At 61.8% G+C, this 20,148-nt stretch overlaps 1 protein-coding gene across 5 annotated transcripts; it reads right to left on the bottom strand.

Annotated features, from left to right (window-relative positions):
- Window positions 1-1,454: 1,454 nt before the first annotated feature.
- On the bottom strand, window positions 1,455-19,044 carry KLHL17 (kelch like family member 17). Of its 5 annotated transcripts, none has more exons than XM_032131731.1 (12): window positions 18,927-19,044; window positions 11,045-11,298; window positions 10,413-10,534; window positions 9,773-9,994; window positions 8,869-8,985; window positions 8,253-8,466; window positions 8,017-8,164; window positions 7,487-7,654; window positions 7,097-7,185; window positions 6,210-6,283; window positions 5,286-5,467; window positions 1,455-4,763 (listed from the first exon to the last, which is right to left on the bottom strand). In XM_032131731.1, exons 2-12 carry the CDS (start codon window positions 11,253-11,255, stop codon window positions 4,535-4,537), a joined length of 1,776 nt encoding a protein of 591 aa, XP_031987622.1. In that variant the 5' UTR covers window positions 11,256-11,298; window positions 18,927-19,044; the 3' UTR covers window positions 1,455-4,534. The 5 variants fall into 5 exon arrangements, with proteins under 5 accessions (XP_031987622.1, XP_031987623.1, XP_031987625.1 ...); XM_032131732.1 differs by having other exon boundaries at window positions 8,017-8,161; XM_032131734.1 differs by lacking the exon at window positions 9,773-9,994.
- Window positions 19,045-20,148: the final 1,104 nt, after the last annotated feature.

Below are 20,148 nucleotides of genomic sequence, written 5' to 3'. Positions count from 1 at the left end.
AGCCCCTGGGCTCCAGGAAGGCTTTCAGAGCTCAGCAGTTATTTATAGAAGCCGGAGCAGAAGCAGGAGAGCAGCAGGAAAGGGGACACGAGGGGCTGCAGCCGGGCCAGGCATTCCGGCTCCCCTCGGGCCCCAGGGCTGGTGCCAGGCAGCTCCCGCTGCTCCTTCCACCCCTGCACCCTGGAATGGGCTCAGCGTTCCCCTCCACGGGCAGCAGCCCCAGCACCAGTTTGGGCAGCAGGATGGGCTCAGCGTTTCCCTCCACGGGCAGCAGCCCCAGCACCAGTTTGGGCAGCAGGATGGGCTCAGCGCTCCCCTCCACGGGCAGCAGCCCTGGCACCAGTTTGGGCAGCAGGATGGGCTCAGCGCTCCCCTCCACGGGCAGCAGCCCCAGCACCAGTTTGGGCAGCAGGATGGGCTCAGTGTTCCCCTCTGTGGGCAGCAGCCCCAGCACCAGTTTGGGCAGCAGGATGGGCTCAGCGTTCCCCTCCACGGGCAGCAGCCCCAGCACCAGTTTGGGCAGCAGGATGGGCTCAGCGTTCCCCTCCACGGGCAGCAGCCCCAGCACCAGTTTGGGCAGCAGGATGGGCTCAGCGTTCCCCTCTGTGGGCAGCAGCCCTGGCACCAGTTTGGGCAGCAGGATGGGCTCAGCGCTCCCCTCTGTGGGCAGCAGCCCTGGCACCAGTTTGGGCAGCAGGATGGGCTCAGCGTTCCCCTCTGTGGGCAGCAGCCCTGGCACCAGTTTGGGCAGCAGGATGGGCTCAGTGTTCCCCTCTGTGGGCAGCAGCCCTGGCACCAGTTTGGGCAGCAGGATGGGCTCAGTGTTCCCCTCTGTGGGCAGCAGCCCTGGCACCAGTTTGGGCAGCAGGATGGGCTCAGCGTTCCCCTCTGTGGGCAGCAGCCCCAGCACCAGTTTGGGCAGCAGGATGGGCTCAGCGTTCCCCTCTGTGGGCAGCAGCCCCAGCACCAGTTTGGGCAGCAGGATGGGCTCAGCGTTCCCCTCTGTGGGCAGCAGCCCTGGCACCAGTTTGGGCAGCAGGATGGGGCCAGCTCCGCACGTCCCCGGGCACAGGGGCGGCTGCGGGTGGCAGCTGGAGGGCAGGGCCAGGCTCCTCATCTGCTTCTCATTCCCGCTGCAGGGAATGCACCGGGAGGCCTGGGGAGGCCAAACTGGGGTTTCGTGGCAGGAGAGGTGTAAATCAGCCTGGCTCTGAAGCCTCCGGGGCTGCTCCTTGGGCTTTTCCCAGGGGTGTCCAGCACCTGGGGCAGGGTGTCAGAGTGGGACACTGCCAGCACCAAATCCTCACTGGGAATACAAAGCCCCTTGTCCCCAGGACAGCTCCCCCACACCCACCAGGCACCCAACAGCCTCAGCTGAGCCTGGGGCTGGGACTGGGCAAAAAGGAGCGAGCCAGGGAAGGGAGAGGGAAGGAGGCACGAGGCAGGATCCGGTATCCAAGAAAACGTCTTTATTGTACACGTTGGCTTCTATTGCTTGTATCCCCTCCCCGGTCCCACGTAGTGCAAAAAATTCAGAGAAACAGAGTTCCACATAAATAAAGTCAGATAAGTTACAGAGAAATCAAAGTGACGACGCTCAGACGTGGATCTGGAGCAGGTGCACCCAGCAGGGAGGCCAAGGGAACCTCTGCCCCCCTCAGGGCAGGGGCTCCTGCTGGAGAAACACCCAGAGCCCGGAGCCCCCGCCTCGGGGCCACCCCTCTGCTGGGAATTCACACAAGGAACATCTTGGGTGAGACACCACGGACTAACACTGGCAGGGAAGCCACACAGAGTTGTTCTCCTCCCCTCAGACAGGGTTGCTACACACAGACAGACAGACACAGACACACGTCCCCTCCGAGCTCTCCTCCTCCTCCTCCTCCTCCTCGGCAGGGGACGTGCAGCACCAGGAGCAATCCCACCCTGGCACCTGCCAGGGCAGATGCTGACACCTCGTGTCCACACAGTGTGGGTCAGGGGGCTCGGGACCCCCAGAAGGTGCTGGGGAATTGTTTTGCCCTTTCCTTCCTCCTCCCTCCGGCATGGGGAAGCAGTGAGCACCTGCATAGTTTGGGCAGCAGAGACGAGAGGCTCCCTGCTCTCCGGGTTTCCATGGATCAGGCTCAGTAGGATATTGCTCAGGACCCAGGCAGGGGGCACAGGAATCACTCTGGCCCTTCCCTGCTCCTCAGGAGGCAGCACAGCATCACACACGATTTGCAGCGTGACTGCTGAAGGTTCCGGTGGAGGCCGAGGGCTCGTGGCACCAAAGTTCTCCTCAGCTGCTGCATTTCTCACTTCCCTCAGGCTTTGCTCCCGAGGCACAGCCCTCCTCTTCACTCCACAGCAGCCCCAGCTGGAGCAGAGGCTGAGCCACTGCTCCAACACCTCATTCCCTGTTTGAAAGCAGCCCTGCTTCCCCCTCAGCAGTTCCTGCACTGCCCCTCCTCGCTGGGCTCCATCTCCCTTCATTCCTGACTCCTCCCGAGCTGCTCAGCACCTCGGGCCAAGCCCAGCACCAGCACCTTCCACCTCTCCGTGGGGCTTTTGGGCTGATCCTCCTCCAAAAGGGACCCTGGAGCCAGGGACACCTTGACCTGAGCCCAGCAGGAGAGGGAAATCCTGATGTTGGCTACAGGAATGGGGTGGGAAGGGTTGAGAGCTCGCTCAGGTGGAGGCACACGCACAAACCAGAGCAGACTTCACTGGTTTTGGAACAAAGCAGATTCCTCTGACCTCCCTGGGGCAGCCCACAGGGACCAGGAGACAAGTGCAGAGCCTGGACACTCTGCAGGCCAGGGAAATGGGAGAGCTGCTGAGCTGGGACAGGCTGGGGCAGCGAGAAGGGGACAAAAAGAAGATTTAGAGCCTGTTCCAAAAGCCAGAAAGGCCTCCTCAGGCTGAGAAGCTCAGACTGTCATTGGGGAGAGGCCGGAGGGGGAAGCAGGCCTGATTTTCAGAAGCTGCTGGGAATTCCAGGTGTCCAACACGAGGCACTGTGAGTGGGCTTGTGAAGGATGCCGGCGGGCTTGGAAAACCTGCAGGCACCTGTCCAGGGGAAATGAGACTGCCAAGAAATGGGTCTGAAGTTGGGGGGTCCCTGTCTCACCTCAAACTCTTCTTTCACCCCCCCCAAATAAAAGGAGAAATCTCTCGCTACTTGAAAACTCAGGCCCGCAAGTACCACACGAGTGAAACCTGAACTCTGTGAGGGAGAACTGAGGAGCAGGGGGGGAAAAGGAGAAAGGAATGAGTTCCAAACAGCTGGGCCATATTTCCAATGCTACATTTGAACACGATTGAGGTACCAGTGGTTGAGTCGTTCCTCTGTAGTGTGGGGAACACCTGATCTGTGCCTCAGCTCACACCTCACATGCAGCACACCCTGAAAACACCACCCCACAGGGGCCCTGGCTCTAGGACAGGCCTTACAGTACTAATTTATCCAACCTTTAGTTCATTAAAGTGGTTGCTTGATTGGCAGGGAGTCGCTAATTGGAAACAGTCCCTCCCGTGCTGCTTTTGGCACCTCACACATGCACACACCCCACCCATCCAGAGAACACCTTGCAGGGCACAGGAATCATCTCCTCAACAAATGAGAAAAGGAACTGCATCCCTTCTGCTGCCTCAAGAGCAGAGAGGATGGGGAATACCAGGGCAGTGTAAAAAATAAAGGGACATGAAGTCATATTAGCGTCCAAATAAAAAAAGGCAAAAAAAATCAATACCCAAAAAAAGTAACGCCAGGCAATCCTCCTCGTTCCGAAGGCTGGACTGCTCTTTGTCCAAGAACAGACTCCTTCCCACAAACCCAGAATCTGCTTTGCAGAGAGGGGAACAGCAAACAGGCCAGGCCGTTCCCAGGCTGAGGCAGGCCCACGTGCAGTCCCAGTCCTGGAGCCTGGCACAGCGACGGCAGCGATGCCACCAAGGTCCCCACTCAGCTGGCATCTCAGCGGCTCAGGGAGCGCTGCAGGGGCCAGGATGCTGCGGCCAGCTTTGCCTCCGACCCTCCCCACCCCGCAGGGCTGCGCCTGGGCTGGGCTCCTTCCCTTGGTGTGTTTTAAGGCATCGATGAGACACCCTCGAGAGCCGGGGGGCGGCCCCGGAGTCTGTAACAGTGCAGGCTTGGCTGAGTTTGGCTACAGTGACATTCAGAGGAGCGGTGGTTGCACATTCGCCGTGGCCCCCGGGGCCACCCCAGGGCCGGCGGTGCCCGGTGGCACGGCTGGAGCACGGCAATCCCAGAAGCAGCGATGGTTCGGGTTCCCCTGCCCAAAGGAGCCTTCAGGGGTGCTGGGATGAGTCTGGCCGGAGGGAGAACCCCCTCCACTCGTCCTCCAGGGAAGGGCCAGCCCTGGAAGCACATCTGCAGCTGCTGCAGGTGGCCCTGGTGACGCCGTGGGTGCCCCCAGAGCGGGGAGAGCCCCCCAGGAGGGCCGGGCTGGGGTTCCTGCTCCCCGCTCACAGCGACGCCGGCCGGGGGCCACCGCTGCGCCCCGGCGCTGAGGCACGGCCGGAGCCGGTGTCAAAGGCTCGTCGAGGACACCGAGAGGGTGGGCGAAGAGGGTGGGGGGAAGTTGAGGAGCTCCAGCACGGCCACCCCCACGCTGCTGCGGCGGGTGAACATGCAGGAGGCGGCCACCCACTTGTTGGTGCGGGGGTTGTACTTCTCGATGGAGTTCAGGCTGGAGCTGCCGTCGTTGCCCCCCACGGCATAAAGCCACCCGTCCATGGCCACCAGGTCGTGGGTGCTCCTGGAAGGACCGTGCAGAGACCACAGGGGTGAGGCTGGGAGGTGTGGGGGGAGCTCAGGCACCCCGCCAAAGGAGTGCCCAGCCCCACAAACAGCCCGTGAAAATGAACTGCCGGGGCTCAAACGGGCAGAGTGCAGCACAGAGCCACAGATCTCCCCCTTTGCTCTGACACGCTCGTCCAGACCTCATCCAACACCAAACCCTATGAGCCCAAAATCCTCGGACTTGCAAGCCTGAAATCCTCCCACAGCCCAGCAGCAGCTCCGTGGGCTCAGCCAGATGAACCCCCTGGCTCTTTCTGGCCACAGCGAGTGCTCAGGATAAATCCCTCTGCAGAACATCTCTGCTGTGCCCTCCTGGCACACCCCCCAATCCCTCTCAGCACAGCAGGAGCGTGGTGAGCCAGCCACAAACCCTAAAACCCCTGATGTGTCTGTGTTTGATGGTTGGCAAGGCACAGCACGGTGAGATCCCCGCCCCTGCTGCAGCAGCCGAGGCTCCAGAGGGGGCACAGCCCCTTACCTGCGGATGTTCATGGGGGCCACGCTCTCCCAGGTGTTGGATTTGGGGTTGTAGCGCTCCACGGAGTTAAGGCAACTGGTGCCATCATTGCCACCAGCCACGTAGAGCATCCCCTCGAGCACGGCCACGCCCGCGCTGCTGCGGCGGCTCAGCATGTTGGCAATGGGGGTCCAGGTGTTGATCTGGGGACGGGGAACCCATCAGCCGCTCCACAGGGCATTTCCCACACACCCCTGCCAGATCGGTTCTGGGGGGGTCAGTCCTGCTCTGACCCCGCAGCTCCTGGCATAAAAACCCCTTTGGGAGGACCCCACTTCTTTTGTCCCCGCTCTCCCAAGTTCCCAGGAGGAATCTCCGCTGCCTGGCTCAGGAGAGCACAGCAGCAGCTGGCAGGAGCCATCCCAGGGGCGCAGAGATGCCCGTGCCAGGCCACCAGTTGTGTCCCAGCTGAATGCCAGCCCCGCCACGGGGGCTGAGCTGTATCTATTTCCAATCTGTGCGAGTGCAGCTGGGGCTTTGCAGCTCATGAAAGGCCTCCAGGACCTTCTCTTTGATCTTTCTGCAGACCTGGCTGGAGCAGAGCTGTGTGCCCCTGGGCACAGCGCATGTCCCCGGCCCACCACACTCCCTGCTCACCACACTGGGTGTGCAGGAGCTCAGCTGGGAGCTGGGAGCAGCTCAGGGCACGGACAGGATCCCTGCAGAACTCCAGGCAGTGGGGACAGAGGGTGCTCTGGTGCTGAAACCTCACAGAGACCTCTCACAGAGGAGCTTGGATCCTTTTTTGTGCTCAGGACTGCACCCTGGACGCTCTGTCCCTGCTGACACCCCCCCATCTCACTGCCACACACGGTGGGTTAGGGCCTTACAGGCACCCCTAAAGAGGGGAGAAGCAGAAGGGGCACCCAGATCTCCTGTGTTTACCTGGGGCTCGTACTTCTCCACCGTGGCTAAGTGGGATGAGCTGTCGTAGCCCCCGACTGCATAGAGGTTGCCTTCTGCAAAGACACAGAGGCACAGGGATGAGCCACAGACACCTCCCTGCCCCGGCACTGCCTCCCACGATGCCACAGGTGCCACTCCGGAGGTGCCCACACAGGTGCAGGCTGAGCCTGCCCTGCCCCAGGCAGCTCCTCCCAGCAGGGCCAGCCCGGCTCCCTCCCCTTGCAGCAGGAGCGGTGTGAAACATTCAGCAGGCAGAGCTTCCCAGAGAGCTCCTTCTCCTGCTGCTCCTCAAGCTCCTCGTCACAGAGCTCCCCACCAGAGCCACGGGGTGTTTTTAGCGGAGGAGGCTGGAGCAGGGCAATGCCAGGATCGGCTGTGGCAGGCTCAGGAGGAGCTGGGGTTGGAGGGGAGGGAAGCTCTGAGTCAGCAGGGAGAGCTGAAGGCAGGGAGCAGGGCAGGGGACAGGCAGGGGGACACGGGGACAGGGCAGCTCCTGGGAAGGTGGGAAGCATCTCCAGGGAGGTGCAGCTCCTGCTGGGGTGAGCGTGGGGCTGGGATCATCACTGAAAGGACGGTCCTGCTTCCACAGTGAAGGACTCCTCAGGCTGTCCCTTTCTTTCCAGGGATGGTGATCACCCACAGCCAATCCCTTGCTCCAAAGCAGAAGGGAACAAGTTGGGGATCCCCTCAGGAGCTGCCTCCAGGCTGTGATGAACCCCAGCGACTGGGGAGGCTGAGAAGGGCAGAGGCAGGGAGCACCTCAGGATGTGGCAGAGGGGGCAGGAACTGGAGCAGAGCAGCAAAAGGACCCCCCAGCAGTGCAGAGAGCCTGCCCAGGAGCCCCCAGCCCCCGGGCCAGCACCCACCTAGCGTTGCCACGCGGACGTAGCGCCTCCGGGTGCTCATGGCGGCGATGGAGGTCCAGGTGCCCGTCAGGGGGTCGTACCTCTCCGCGCTGCAGCAGGCAGGGACACAGGGAGAAAAGGTGGGACACTGGAAAAGCCCAGGTCAGAGCTCTTGGACACGGGCCCGCAGGGGCAGCTCCAAGGAAATGTTGGGAATAGACAGGGGAAACGGGAGGGAGGAGCTGACACAGGCTGGGTTCTCTTGGGGCACAGGGCTACAAAGTGGGGGTTTTTCTCACTGGAAGGAGCAGTTGGGTTGCAAAACATCTGCTCGAGGGTCAGGAGCAGGGCTCCCAGCTCCCAGGACAGCGCAGGCAGGAGCAGGGAGGGCTGGAGCAAGGCAATCCCTACCTGTTGAGGCACGAGGCCCCATCATAGCCCCCGGCAGCGTAGAGGAGCCCATGAAGGGCTGCCACACCCAAGCAGCTCCTCCTGGTGCCCATGGACACCTCAGGCTGCCAGGAATTGGTGACAGGGTCGTAGGACTCCACCGTGGCCAGGTCAGAGGTCCCATCGTAGCTGCAGGGAGAGAAGGGGAGAAGAGGCTGCTCAGAGGAGCTGGGGCTGCCCCATCCCTGAAGTGTCCAGGTTGGACCGGGCTTGGAGCAACCTGGGATGGTGGAAGGTGTCCGGGCTGGGACGAGATGAGCTTTAAGGTTCCAGCCCACACCAGTCTGGGATTCTGAGGGAAATGGGAAGGAAATGCCCCAGGTCAGGATGCAGCCACCACCAAACTGGGATCTGGAGAACTTGCCGCGCAGGGAAGAGGCTTTTCCGTGGCTACCCCAGACTCCAGCAGGCCCTGCCGGCCATCCCTGCTGCCAGAGCAGCCCCGTGCCCCCCTCCCCAGCTGCTCCCTGCCCCACCCCGTGGCCCCTTACCCGCCCACAGCGTAGAGCTTGTTCCCGATGGCCGCGACGCCCACGCGCGCCCTGCGCGTGGACATGGAGGCCACCATGTGCCAGCGGTCCGTGCGCGTGTCGTAGGCCTCGCAGTCGCCGTGGATGGCAAACAGGCTCCCTCCACCTGCTCGGGGAGGGCAAACAGAGCAAACATAGCCCAAAAACACCCCGGGATGGGGCTGGGGTTTGGGATGGGGGGAGCGGCAGGGCCTTACCCACAGCGAAGAGCACGGTGCTGGCCCCCTCGCAGCGCCGCGGCCGCGTCCGGCTGTTGCTCAGGACCCCTCTCTGCTCGGGCATCAGGTGGTACTTGAGGGCCTCGATGAGCAGGTCCTTGCACTCCGAGTGGTGCCGCACCAGCAGCTCCGTGTCCACGTTGCTCATGAGGAAATCCCGGCTCAGCAGCGGCAGCCGCACGCACTTCATGAGCTGGGGGGACAGAGAGCAGGCCTTGGCACACGGGCACGGGGACAGGGCTCAACTGAAACGGGAGACTGAGCTTAGAGATCGGGGAGAAATTCTTTACTCCGAGGGTGCTGGGGCCCTGGCACAGGTTGCCCTGGGGTTGCCCCATCCCTGGAAGCGTCCAAGGCCAGGCTGGAGCAACCTGAGATAGTGGAAGGTGTCCCTGCCCATGGCAGGGGGTGGAATGGGATGGGATTTAAGGTCCATTCCAACCCGGACTGGAAGTGGTAGGGCAGGGACCTGCTGCTCCTGCCCTCTCCTGCAGCTTCCTCCAGCCGTGTGCCCACCCAGCCCAGGCACCTCGGAGCTGGTGGGCAGGACCAGACCCCCTTTCCCAGCACTCTCACCCCTTCCCAGCCCTCTCACCCTGGGCACGTGCTGTCTCCTGCTGTCCACGTCGTGTTTGACCCAGCTGAGCACAGCCCTGTACACCTCCTCCTCCGAGGGCACATTGAGGCTGTCACTGGAAATGAGGTCCAGCACCTGCAGGGCGGGGTGGGAGGGCAGTGCTGGTTGGTGTGGGCTGGGAGGAAAGGAGGCATTCCCAGCTGCCAGCCCAGCGGAACGGCAGTGCCAGAGGCAGAGCGCTGCCTCCTGGACGTGCTGGGGGTTCCCAACAGCAACGGGGTGCCCCCAAGCAGCTTTGTGGGGACACCTCTGACCATCCTCCCTGGCTCTGCCCCCGCTGGCATGTGTCCCTTCAACAGTTCCTGGGGCAGACCCAGGTGCCCTGGCTGCTCCCACAACTCTCCCCTCACCTGCCAGGGGCTGCAGAGGTGGAGCAGAGGGAATGGGTGCCCTGGGAATGGGTGAAGGGAGGTGTCTGACCCTGCTGAGGGACCACACAGGTCGGTGATGCAGAGCAGGGAATTGCTCCTGGCCAAGGCACAGCAGCTGAGCCAGGGGCCAGACTGGCACCACATGATGACCAGCAAGAAACATTAGCTGAGCTGATTTAAACATCCCAGCCACGTGCCCAGGACTTATTCCCTGGGCTGTGCTCCCAGAGCCAGGGCAGTGTGCTCCGAGCTCACGTGGCAAGCACCAAAATTAACCCGTCCTACCCTCCCATCCTTATTTCCTGTGGAATCCAGCCTGCTGACAGAGGTCTACCCACAGACTGAACAGAGTGGGGCCAAAGCCCAGAACCTGGGTCCAACCCCTGCCAAGCCCTGTCCCCTCCGTGCAGCTCCCTTGGGCTTCTCACTCACAGATGGAACAGGAAAAGCTTTGCTGCACCCAGACTTCCACACTGCCTGCGGGGCCTCACCTGTTTAAGGGGCAGCAACATGAACTCCTCTGTCTTGGACACCTCCACGAAGTGCTGGAGGACGTACTTGTGGGCAGACTTGAGGAGGTCGCTGCAGGAGTGGGTGTCAGCAAAGCCCCGGATGCCCAGGCAGTTGGAGGGGTCGAGCTGGCTGAGCAGGAACTTGCAGCAAGCATCCCGTACACCATTGAGCTGAAGCAGGCTGGCAGCAGGAAGAAGGGTCTGGCACAGTGGAAAAGAACGGGGGAAAAGGGAGTTTCCAGGGCAAGGGAACGATTTTCACCCTCGTCCCGCTGCGAGTCGCGAGCAGAGCAGGTTTAGTGAGCGCCTGCAGGCACGGAAGCACAGAAAGGACAGAGCACTCCTGGTTTCTGAGGTAAAGAAGGGCTGGGAAGGACACCTGTGACACCCCCCAGGGCCAGGAGGACGGCAGGTGCTTGGGAACGAATCTGGGAACTGCGCAGTGCTTTGAGGAGCCACCTCCAGGAAGGAAAGCCGCTGAACTCCCTGACCACTGCCAGACCCAGCTGCCACCACAGAAACAGCTGGCAGTGCTGAGCAGGAGAGAGGCGTCCCCAGGAGGCAAATCTGCTACAGAACAGCTTTGTGGAGAAGGGGGCCTGGGGGAAAAAGCTCCTACCTGCACATTCCCCTCTCCCACCACGATCTCAGCCGTGTAGGCGTACTGCACCAGCTGCTCCAGCGCCTGGGGGTCGATGTCGTGCAGCGTTACATGAGTCTGGCGGCTCTCACTCATCTCATCTGGGGCAAAGGACACCAAAAATGAGCAACAACCCCCACAGCAGAGCTGCTTCCCCCCCAGGTGGATGCGTGGAATGAGCTGCATCCACCTCCACATCACAGCCCAGGGAGGTTTTCTGTCCAGCTCTGGGGAATGGGGGCCAGGACTGCAGGAGGGGGGACAGGAGCCCTGTGCAGGGGGCTGTGGGCAAAGGAAATCAGGGAAGGGAGTGAAATGGAGGATTTAACCATGCATGGAACAAGTGGTTTGTTTCTGGAAGGTTTCCTGCCGAGCTCTAGGGACTGGGGGCCAGGACTGCAGGAGGGGGGACACCAGGATCCTGTGCACGGGCAAAGGGGTTCAGGGAAGGGAGTGGAATGAGCAAAACTCCTGCTCCTGCCCACAGAAACGACACACGAAAGGGCAGAGCAGGGAGAACAGGGAGCAGGGCCCGAGCAGGAAGGGCTTGGGAGAGGGGAGGGCTGAGAGCAGGGCGAGCCTGTCCCTGGGGAAGAGAGGACTCTACTTGCTTGTGAACATGGCGTGGAAGTAGGGGCTGCACGATGCCAGCACCACCTTGTGGGCCTTGATCTCCTTGGTGGCCACGTGCAGGACGATGTCGCAGAGCAGCCCCCGCTGCCGCATGCGGTTCATGCACACGAAGGCGTCGTGGTAGTGGCGCTTGGAGTTGTGCGAGATGCTGTGCCCGTCGCGGTTCAGGAGCTGCACACCCCCCTCCATGGCTGCCGCGGGCAGGGAAGGGGGGTGGCCCTTCCCACCGCCTCTGGGATGGGGGAAAAGCACAGAGTTATCCAGGCAGGAGCTGCTGCAGCCCCTGGGTGATCCCTGGGGAGCCAGCCCTGCTCAAACACCCGGCACTGACAGCGACCCTGACAGCTCTGCCCAGGCCCTGCCCTGCCAGGGAAATGTCATTTGGTGCAAACAAAGAGGGGAAATTCAGGTTCAATGTAGGGAAGGGATTCATCCCCGTGAGGGTGGGGAGGCCCCGGAATGGATTTCCCAGAGCAGCTGCGGCTGCCCCTGCATCCCTGGAAGTGTCCCAGGCCAGGCTGGGTGGAGCTCAGAGCACCCTGGGACGGTGGAAGGCATCCTTGCCCATGGAACCGGACGGCTTTTACAGCCCCTTGCAGCCCAAACCATTCTGTGATTCTAGGAAAACAAAACCTGCCTGATCAAGGACCATTTATTCACGCAGAGATCTCCTCGCCCGGTGCTGTTTGCATCCAGGCTGCTCACGCTGCTCGCAAAGGCCTTTGGCAGCACCCAGGAGCTGGGGCAGCGAGGACGGGGGCACTGAGCAGCAGGAGGAAGGAGGGGGAGGCAGCAGCAGGGAAAAACCGCTTGAATCGAAACCGAGCCTGCGAGCTGCCCCCGCATCCCCGCGGCGAGAGAATCCCCTCAGCCTCCCGCTCCTCGCACACCTCCACATCAGCCCTGCTGGGCCTAAAAATAGCAACCCAGCGCCCTGTGCCTGCTCAGCCACGAATGCAGCCAGAGATTCCCTTTTTGAAGAGCGGTTGTAGCACGTACGAGAGTCTGGGGGAGGAAAAAAGATGAATAAACATGTTTCCTGAGCGGGGAGAAGCCTGCAATGCCCTTTTCTATTTGCATCACCTCGAGTGCTACGAGATTCCTCCTGTCCCCGGCAGCGGGGAGGGCTCTGGGGCACACGGCAGAGGCAGTGCCTGCTGGTGCTTTCCAGCAGGGCCAGCACGGTGCCACCGTGCCCTCGGCAGCAAAGGAGAGCCCGGGAGCGTGGTCTTATCCTCCCACATCCCAGTCTCGGAAGCTGCAGCATCCCCGGGACACCCCATCTCCTAATTCACATCTGCTGCATGAGGTGCCCACACAAGGGAGGTTTTTCATTATTAACATCCCCACCTGAGCTCCAGCAGGTCAGGGTTGGGGTTAGGATCAGGGTTAAGCTCCAGAGGTCTTTTCCCAGAGCTGCTTTCGGGCAGGGAGCCAACAGAGCTTCCCCACCTCTATCCCCATCCCAGCCGCAAGCCCAAGGGTTTTCCTGCTCGGCTCAGGCCGGTTTCTCTGTGTCATCCCTGCCGAGCACATTTGTCCCCATCAGTATTTCAGTCATGTCCCAGCTCCAGAGCTCTCTCCTCGTCCCTCCAGGGGGCTGGCAATGAGGGACAGGAGCTCCTGGATCCGCAGCAGGGGCAGGGCCCGGCGGGGACAGCGCAGGACAGAGCGGGGGAAAGGTGGCTTTGCTTCTCCTGGGCGATTGGAGAGGAAGGGTTGGCACCCTGGCGGAGCCCCCAGAGGGCCCAGCAGGCTGGGGGTGCTGCTGGAGCCTTTGGGGGGACCACAAGCATTTCCAAAGAGTCAGAAGCGCTGGGCTCCCTCCCAGCCCTGCCACTCGCCACTCGCGTGGCCCTGGGCAAGTGACAAGGGTGACACTGTCCTCCCTCGCAGTGACCCCCACGGCCAGGAGGCAGAGCTCAGTGCCCTCTCCCTGTGGCCACCAGGGCTGGCACAGGGCTGTGCCACCCACCCTGAGTGACACCACGGCTGTGACACAGCCCAGCAGGGAGCAGGACAAGAGGGAGGTGCCAGCCCAGCCACTGGGCTCCACAAGTGTCCCCAAACCAGGGGACAGTTCTGGCAGCCTGAGCCAGCTCTGCTTGGTGATTTTTGGCTGCAGCCTCCCTGAGGAGCGCTGGCATGGGGCTGGTGAAGCCTTGCAGTGGGTAAAGCCTCTTCAGCCCCACTGTCCCCTCCACCCCACAGTAACTTGTTCCCATCAGAGCTCTTCTGCTTTAAGAGATCCGAACAAAACCAGTGTGGGAAAAGTAATGGAGCATCCCAATGCTGCTCCCCGCGCCGAACTCCCCACTTTGCTGGCAGCACTAAATATTCCTCACTTCCCTGCTGAAACTTTCATTCCCAGGAAATGAGGGTCTGTGGGATGTAATTAATGGGGAGCACTGCCTGGACCACAGGAGACAGTGGAGCAGTGTCCAGACTCAGAGGGGGAAGGAAGCACAAGCCCACCTCTGTGGGCAGCAGCAGCCGTGCACGTGGCCCCACGGGCTGGGACGGATGTGCTGCCTCCCTTGGAATAACTCTGAGGTTATGGCACAAAAAAAAAAAAAAAAACCAACAACAAAAAAGGAGGCATTTGTTTGGCTCCTCTGCGCCAGAGCGTGGCCATGCATAACAGCTCTGTTAATTAATGCAAATGATCCCTGCCCAAAGGGAGGCCTGTCCTCGCCGCACAAAAAACCATATTTTGCTGGGAGTGAAAAGAAGTGTGCTGAGCAATAAACAGGGAACAGAGGATCCTCCAGGGAGAAGTTCCGAGCCTGCCCTTTCCCCAGGAAGGCCCTGGAGAATGGCTTTTTGTTGACAGCCTGGATGGGGATTTTGTGTCTGGCGGGAGGGCTGGGAGGCAGCAGAGACACATCCTGTGCAGCTGCTCCGATGGTGGGGACAGGGGATGGGGGGACAGCCCCCTGCCCTCGGGCCTGACACGCAGTCAGGCGTAAATCCATCCCCTCCATGTGTCCCCATCCCTTTGTGCCACATCCCTGTGTGCCTCTCTCCCAGAGAATCAGCTGTTTGTGCACAGCTCTGCATCCCCCTCACGAGTGCTGCCTTTGGATAAGGCACAAAGCCCGAGCCCAAGAGTGTCACAGCAGCACAAAGCAGGTCTGGAAGGTGGCACCGTGGTGCCAGCTCCCCTTCCAGGGCTGGAGCCAGAGCAGTGCCCTCCAAAATGGCACAGCCAAAGTCCCCGTGGGATGCAGCAGAAGCTGGGATCCCTGGGGAGGGAGGGGATCACAGTGGAGCAGCATTTTCTTAATCAATAACCAAACGCCAGGGCTGTTTTCACAACCCACACCAGATCTGCACTGCCCTTACCCCTCAGACCTGGCCATCCCAAATTATTCCTTCCTTCAGAGGGCCCATCACAAAATGCATTGCATCCCCACCTTCCCTGCTCCCTTCCCCACAACTGCCACAAGCAGGGAGGATGGGAACCATCCAGCTGTGCGTGCCCGGGACCCAGATGCAAAGCAGGCACTAAACCCAGGCAGCTGTCCCCACCAGGATGTGTCCCATCGGTGTCACTGACACAGAGAGAAAAGAAAACGCTCTGGGGCTCAGTCCCTTCCCAGGCCTTGCTCTGCCTGCACCCAGAGAGCTCAGACAGGCACTGGCAGCGTGCAGCAGCTCCCGCTCACGTCAGGTTCACTGCGTGCTCAGGCTGGCAGAGGCAGCGCTTGGAAGGAGGCAGAGGGAGGCAGCTGCCTCGGGAGCAGGAGGATGCGCTGCAGATCCTCAGAGCTCCACATGGCTGAGCTTTCACCTGTGCACAGGTCAGGGCTCAGAACGTGGAGGGAAGGGTGGCAGCAAGGGAGCTGCTCCTCCTGGAACCAGCCCTGCCTTCAGGAGGGACACAGGAATTGGGGAGCTGGCAGTGCCAGGGAAGCTGGACCCCGTCTGCCAGCTCCCGATGGGCACGGGGGGGATGTGAGCGCACACCAACGGGGTGAGGGGCAGCGACAGTGAGCAGAGCCCAGCCCTAAAAACCCCTACAAACCTCCTCTCCTCTCCTCCCTCTGCCCCTGCCTTCCCTTGCCGAGCCGCTGCTGCTCCTGCAGCTGCCTGGAATGAGTCTGCTCGGAGGGAGGGAGCCTCGAGGCAGCGCAGGGCAGCGCAGACAGCGCTGAGTCTGCAGGACTGAGAATCCCCAGCTCCCAGGAGGGTTGGGGCTTTTTTTTTTCCTTTTTTTTTTTTTTTTTAATGAATTAGGCATAACTGACACGCACTGAATCCTCCTGTCTAGACATCTGCAGAGAAGTGACAAGCTGCCAGGGAGGATGTGGAGCCTCGGCAAGGGGGTGGGGAGGACAGGGAAAAGCTGTGCTCAGTTGCCAGCTCCAGGCACAGAGACACTGCTGGCTCCAGGCAAGGAGGGCACTCAGCACGCTGACCTCGGCAGAGCCCCGCAGCAGCTCCCTGGGTTGTCATCAGTGGGCTCTGGTGCACACACCAGGCTGGAGGTCTCTCCTAATTAAAGCCTCACTCCTCGTTACTCCTGGGGAGTTTTGTTTGGAAGCTCAAAGTCGCTCTCAGTCACCCCAAAAAGTGAGAGCAAGGAGCGGGAGGCAGAGGCTTGGTGCCCTGGGACATTCTCACACCTGGGAGGGGTGAAGGGCATCCTCACCTCAGTGCCCACAGCCTTCTCCTCACTTCCCACAGGCAGCAGCTCTTCCTTCAGACGCCTCCAAACTCAGCTCCAAGCAGGACTCCATGGTTGAGGGATTCCGAGGCATCTGCGCCAACATTTGGGTCATTTTCAAGCAATTGGGTGCGAGGGTCAGGGCTGGAGGAGGTTTGGGGCTGCTGAATTCCCAGGTTAGGGAGAAACAAGGAATGGAAATGGATTCTTGCCTTGAGGTGCTCAGCGAAACCTGCAGGTCTCCAGTTGCGCTGGGGTCAGACTGGAGCTGCCACGCGCCAGCACAAAGCACGCCAAAATCTGAGCAACGTGAGCCCTCTGGCTCTGTCAGGGGCTGGAAATGTGGGTCATGTCCTGATTCCCCTTCCCAGTGTCCCCAGCAGCCACGGCAGAGGAGCCTCTGTCGCACCCAGCGCTGGTTTATGGCACAGGCAGTGCCAAACCCCGTCACACGCAGCAAGTGCCCTGCAGTGCCAGGGCTCAGGCTGCACTGCCCATCCCTGTGGAGCTCCTGCTCTCTCCTGTGACAGACAGCACTGTCCCCAGCCCATTTTCCACACTGGGAAACACAAAGAGAGAGCGCTCAGGCCATGGGAGGCAGCCTGGCCAGAGCACAGCCACATTCCTGGCTCCCAGACCTGCCCGGGAGCTCCCTCTCTGCAGCATCCTCGGTCCAAGGAGGGACTGCACCCTTCACCTCTCTGCTGTGCCAGCTGCTGGTGGCTCCAGGTGACAGGGGGCCAGCTCAGAGTGGGTCACCACTGCCCAGCAATGCCCTGATGTCACAGGACAGTGATGAATTTGGGGACACTCAGCAGGAGACACCACTTGGCTTCCAAAGGGAAGGGTAACTCCATCACATGAGGCAGCAGCAGCAGGAGAAGCAGGAAAAAGCACTCGGATCTGGTGGCTGCAAGCAGGCAAGAAGATCTTTTGCAGATGGACGGGACATGGAATAATTCTGCTGCCCCTCCAAACCAGGAGGTCACCAGCGGGCATCACCCGGCTCAGCCCTCCCACGGCACCCGCACCGCGCTTAGGGGTGGTTCACAAAGCCCCCTCCGGCCCCTCTCTGCCAACACAGATCTGCACCTCCTGCTCTGAACAACCCCTGAGCTTCTGGAGCAGTGGGAAAGTCTTTCCAAGCCAGGAAATGAAAGAATTCGAGGGAATTCCAAAGAATTCTGCAGGGCACATCTTCTTGGCAAGCAGCAGCACAGGGCACATCCCTGCAAACTGAGCTATGAGGAGCATGTGGCACCACGGCCTTGAGCTCGCTGGCACACTGGGGGCCTGCCAAGGCCAGCAGGTCCCAGACCCTGGGAATTGCAGCTGGAGGAGCTCAGATTCCTGTCCCTGAGGAGCCACATCCTTTAGGGATGGTTTGCAGCAGGCCAGGCAGAGCGGGTGAAGCCTCTCAAGCCTCCCAAGCCCAGCTTGCCCCGGCGTTGGAGGCAGCGCTCCAGCTCCTGAGGAGATCCAGGAGGCAGCACTGGGACTTCAGCGGGGCTGCTCGATTTTTGGAGCTGCTGAGCCTCAAATGCAGCAAAGGAAGGACCCAGAGCAGGCTCCCCAGCAGATCTTCAGCCTTCAGAGGACGCCTGCTTTGATTTCCACTCCATGCACAGAGAGCCAGGCTGGCTGAGGGAGCAGGGGCAGATGGCCGCTGTCTGTGCTGGCAGAACAAAGGCGTCCCACTGCCACCCCCACTGAGCTGACCTCGGCTGACAGGAAGCATCAGGGACCATCCCAGCTCCCCAAGATGCTCAGGAGCAGCTCCATTCGGATGCTGGGCTCCGAAGCCAAGAGAGCAGGTGCCCGTTACGCCTGCCAGCTCCTGGTGTGCTCTGAATTAGCTGCTCTTTGCTGTGATTCATTAATCACTCAGTGCTCAGGAAGGAAACTCAGATCTCTACACCCAACATCTCCCTGAGTCTTACTCACTGCTGTGCTGAATAAAGGATTTCCAGCAGATGTTCACGGGTCGGGAGAGAAGCTCAGGGTGCAGAGGGAAGGGATTGCAGAGAGGGGTTTGCTTGGCTGCAGGGATGAAAACCAGAAGGCCACTGGACACTGAAGGGTCAGTGAGCCCCAAAACACTGAACCTGCGACAAAGCAGCACCTCTTGGTGCTAAAGGCACCCACAAACATCCACGTGTTGCTGAATCACTCCAGGATCACCTCCAGCAGTGCAGAGCCCCCCGGAATAATGCTGTGGGACAGCAGGCATTGAAGTCAAAGGAGAGCTGGCATCCCGCACGGAGACCCAGCAAAGCAAGGCCACTGCCCCTGCAGGCTGGCACAGGAGCCGGGCTGGTGGCACCCAGCGCAGGGACAGCCACCTTCTCCTTCCCTGCCGAGGTCCCAGGGCTGCCGGTCCCCGCAGAGGGAGGCATTTGCTCAGCCAGCAGAACCAGCCCAGCTGCCAGCCTGGCCTGAGCTCCCGGGACCAGCTCCAGCAGCAGCAGCAGCAGCGACGCTGTGGCTCAAGGAGAGCCCTCTGCCCTGACAGCCACTGCAGAGGCCACGGAAAAGCTGCATCCCGCGTCCCCCACAAGTTTCCAGAAAACCCGAGGCAGCGTTTCTCCCCGTGCCCTTCAGCTCGCCCAGCACCACCAGCCCCGAGCCCCCGTGTGCGGCACCGGGGGCAGGGGGCACGGCCGGGCCAGCCCCTCTCTGCGGCTTTTCCCTTTTCCAACGGGATCTCCCCAGGACTTGGCAGAGGACAGGGGAGGAGGGCACAGGGATGCTGCCGGCCCCGAAGACGATGCCGCGGTGCAGAGAGAGCTGGGAAGGACATCGGCTGTTCCAAACCTCTGGAAATATTTGGAAACGACACCAGTTGTGCCAAAACCTTTGGAAACGGCGCCGGTGGTCCCCCCGGACGTGCTGCGTGCTACCCCAAAAGCAAACTTGGTCTCCGAGGAGGGATGCGCAGGAGCAGCGCCGGGAGTGATGGAGAGGCAGCTCCTTCGGGGGTCCCCCCATCACCCCCCGGTGACCCCTCCGGTGTGCCCTCATCCCCTTACCCCTCCGCTCCCCCTCCTCCCGCGGGTCTGAGCGCCCCGGCCCTGCCGGGAAGAGGCATAGGGGGAGAGAGAGAGGAGGAAGAAGAGGGGAGAGGAAGAGGGAGACGGAGAGGAAGCGGAGAGGAGGTGCGGGCGGCAGGGCCGTGCCCCGGCGGTACTCACGGCTCCGGGGCGGCCACGGCCCAAGCCGGGGGATGCTGCGGGTGGCCACTACACCCGCGCCGCTACCTCCGGCCCCACGCCGGGGAGACGGGGCGGGCCGGGGGCGGGCAGGTGCGCGGCGGCGGCGGCTCCTCCTCGAGCCGGGGCGGCCCCGCGGCTGCGGCTTCCTCCGTCACCCGGAATAACCCCGAGGCGCGGCACGGGAGGCGCGGCCCGGCCCCGCACGTGTGTCCGTGTGCGGGCCCAGCACCGAACCGAGCAGCACCGGCCCCGCTGCGGGCCCGGCACCGGCACCGGCACCGGGGGCGGGGCCACAGAGAGAGGGGCGGGGCCAAGCGGGAGAAAGGGGCGGGGCGAGAGGAGCAGGCCACGCCCCCCCGCGCTGCGCGCCGCACAAAGGCGGGGCGGGGTTAATGGGGGGGCGGGACTAATGAGGGGGCGGGGGCTAATGAGGGGGCGGGGGCTAATGAGGGGGCGTGGCCTGAGTGGGGTGTCCCAAAAGCGTTGAGGTTGGAGAAGAGTTTTGGGATTATGGAGTCCAAGCTGGGAGTTTGTCGGCGGCTCAGAGCACCGAGTGCCGTGTCCAGGCGTTCCTGGGGCACCTCCAGGGGTGGGAACTCCAAACCTCCCTGCGCAGCTCTTTCCATGGAGAAATTCCTGCTGATATCCCGCCTCAAACCACCCTTGGCACAGCTCAAAACTCTGTCCTCTGGTCCTGTCGCTTGTTAGTTACGTGGGAGGAGAGCCCTACTTTTCTACAGCCTCCTGGCAGGGGGTTGTGGGGAGCGAGAAGGTCCCCCCTGAACCTCCTTTTCTCCAGGCTCATCTCCCTGAGCTGCTCCTCACAGGACGTGTGCTGCAGACCCTTCTCCAGACACACCGCACCGCAGCACCCTGATGTCCAGCTGGTGGACACACCGCAGCACCCCAATGTCCAGCTGGTGGACACACTGCAACACCCTAATGTCCAGCTGGTGGACACACCGCAGCCCCACAATGTCCAGCCAGTGGACACACTGCAGCACCCCAATGTCCAGCCAGTGGACACACCGCAGCACCCCGATGTCCAGCCAGTGGACACACCGCAGCACCCCGATGTCCAGCTGGTGGACACACCGCAGCCCCACAATGTCTTTCCGGTGAACACACTGCAGCCCCACAATGTCCAGCCAGTGGACACACTGCAGCACCCCGATGTCCAGCCAGCGGACACACCGTAGCA

This window comes from Corvus moneduloides, chromosome 22 (assembly GCF_009650955.1).
Source record: "Corvus moneduloides isolate bCorMon1 chromosome 22, bCorMon1.pri, whole genome shotgun sequence".
Lineage (NCBI taxonomy): Eukaryota > Metazoa > Chordata > Aves > Passeriformes > Corvidae > Corvus > Corvus moneduloides.
The sequence above is the reverse complement of the archived record's forward strand: the minus strand, read 5'-3'. Positions and strand labels throughout refer to the sequence as shown.

Excerpts from the sequence above, each read along its gene's own strand:
- KLHL17 (XM_032131731.1), bottom strand. The coding sequence starts at position 11,255 with ATGGAGGGGGGTGTGCAGCTCCTGAACCGCGACGGGCACAGCATCTCG. Across the intron at positions 5,468-6,209 it reads TGGAGAAGTACGAGCCCCAG|ATCAACACCTGGACCCCCAT; the intron begins GTAAACACAGGA and ends CCCCGTCCCCAG. Across the intron at positions 4,764-5,285 it reads GCCCCCATGAACATCCGCAG|GAGCACCCACGACCTGGTGG; the intron begins GTAAGGGGCTGT and ends CGGTCCTTCCAG.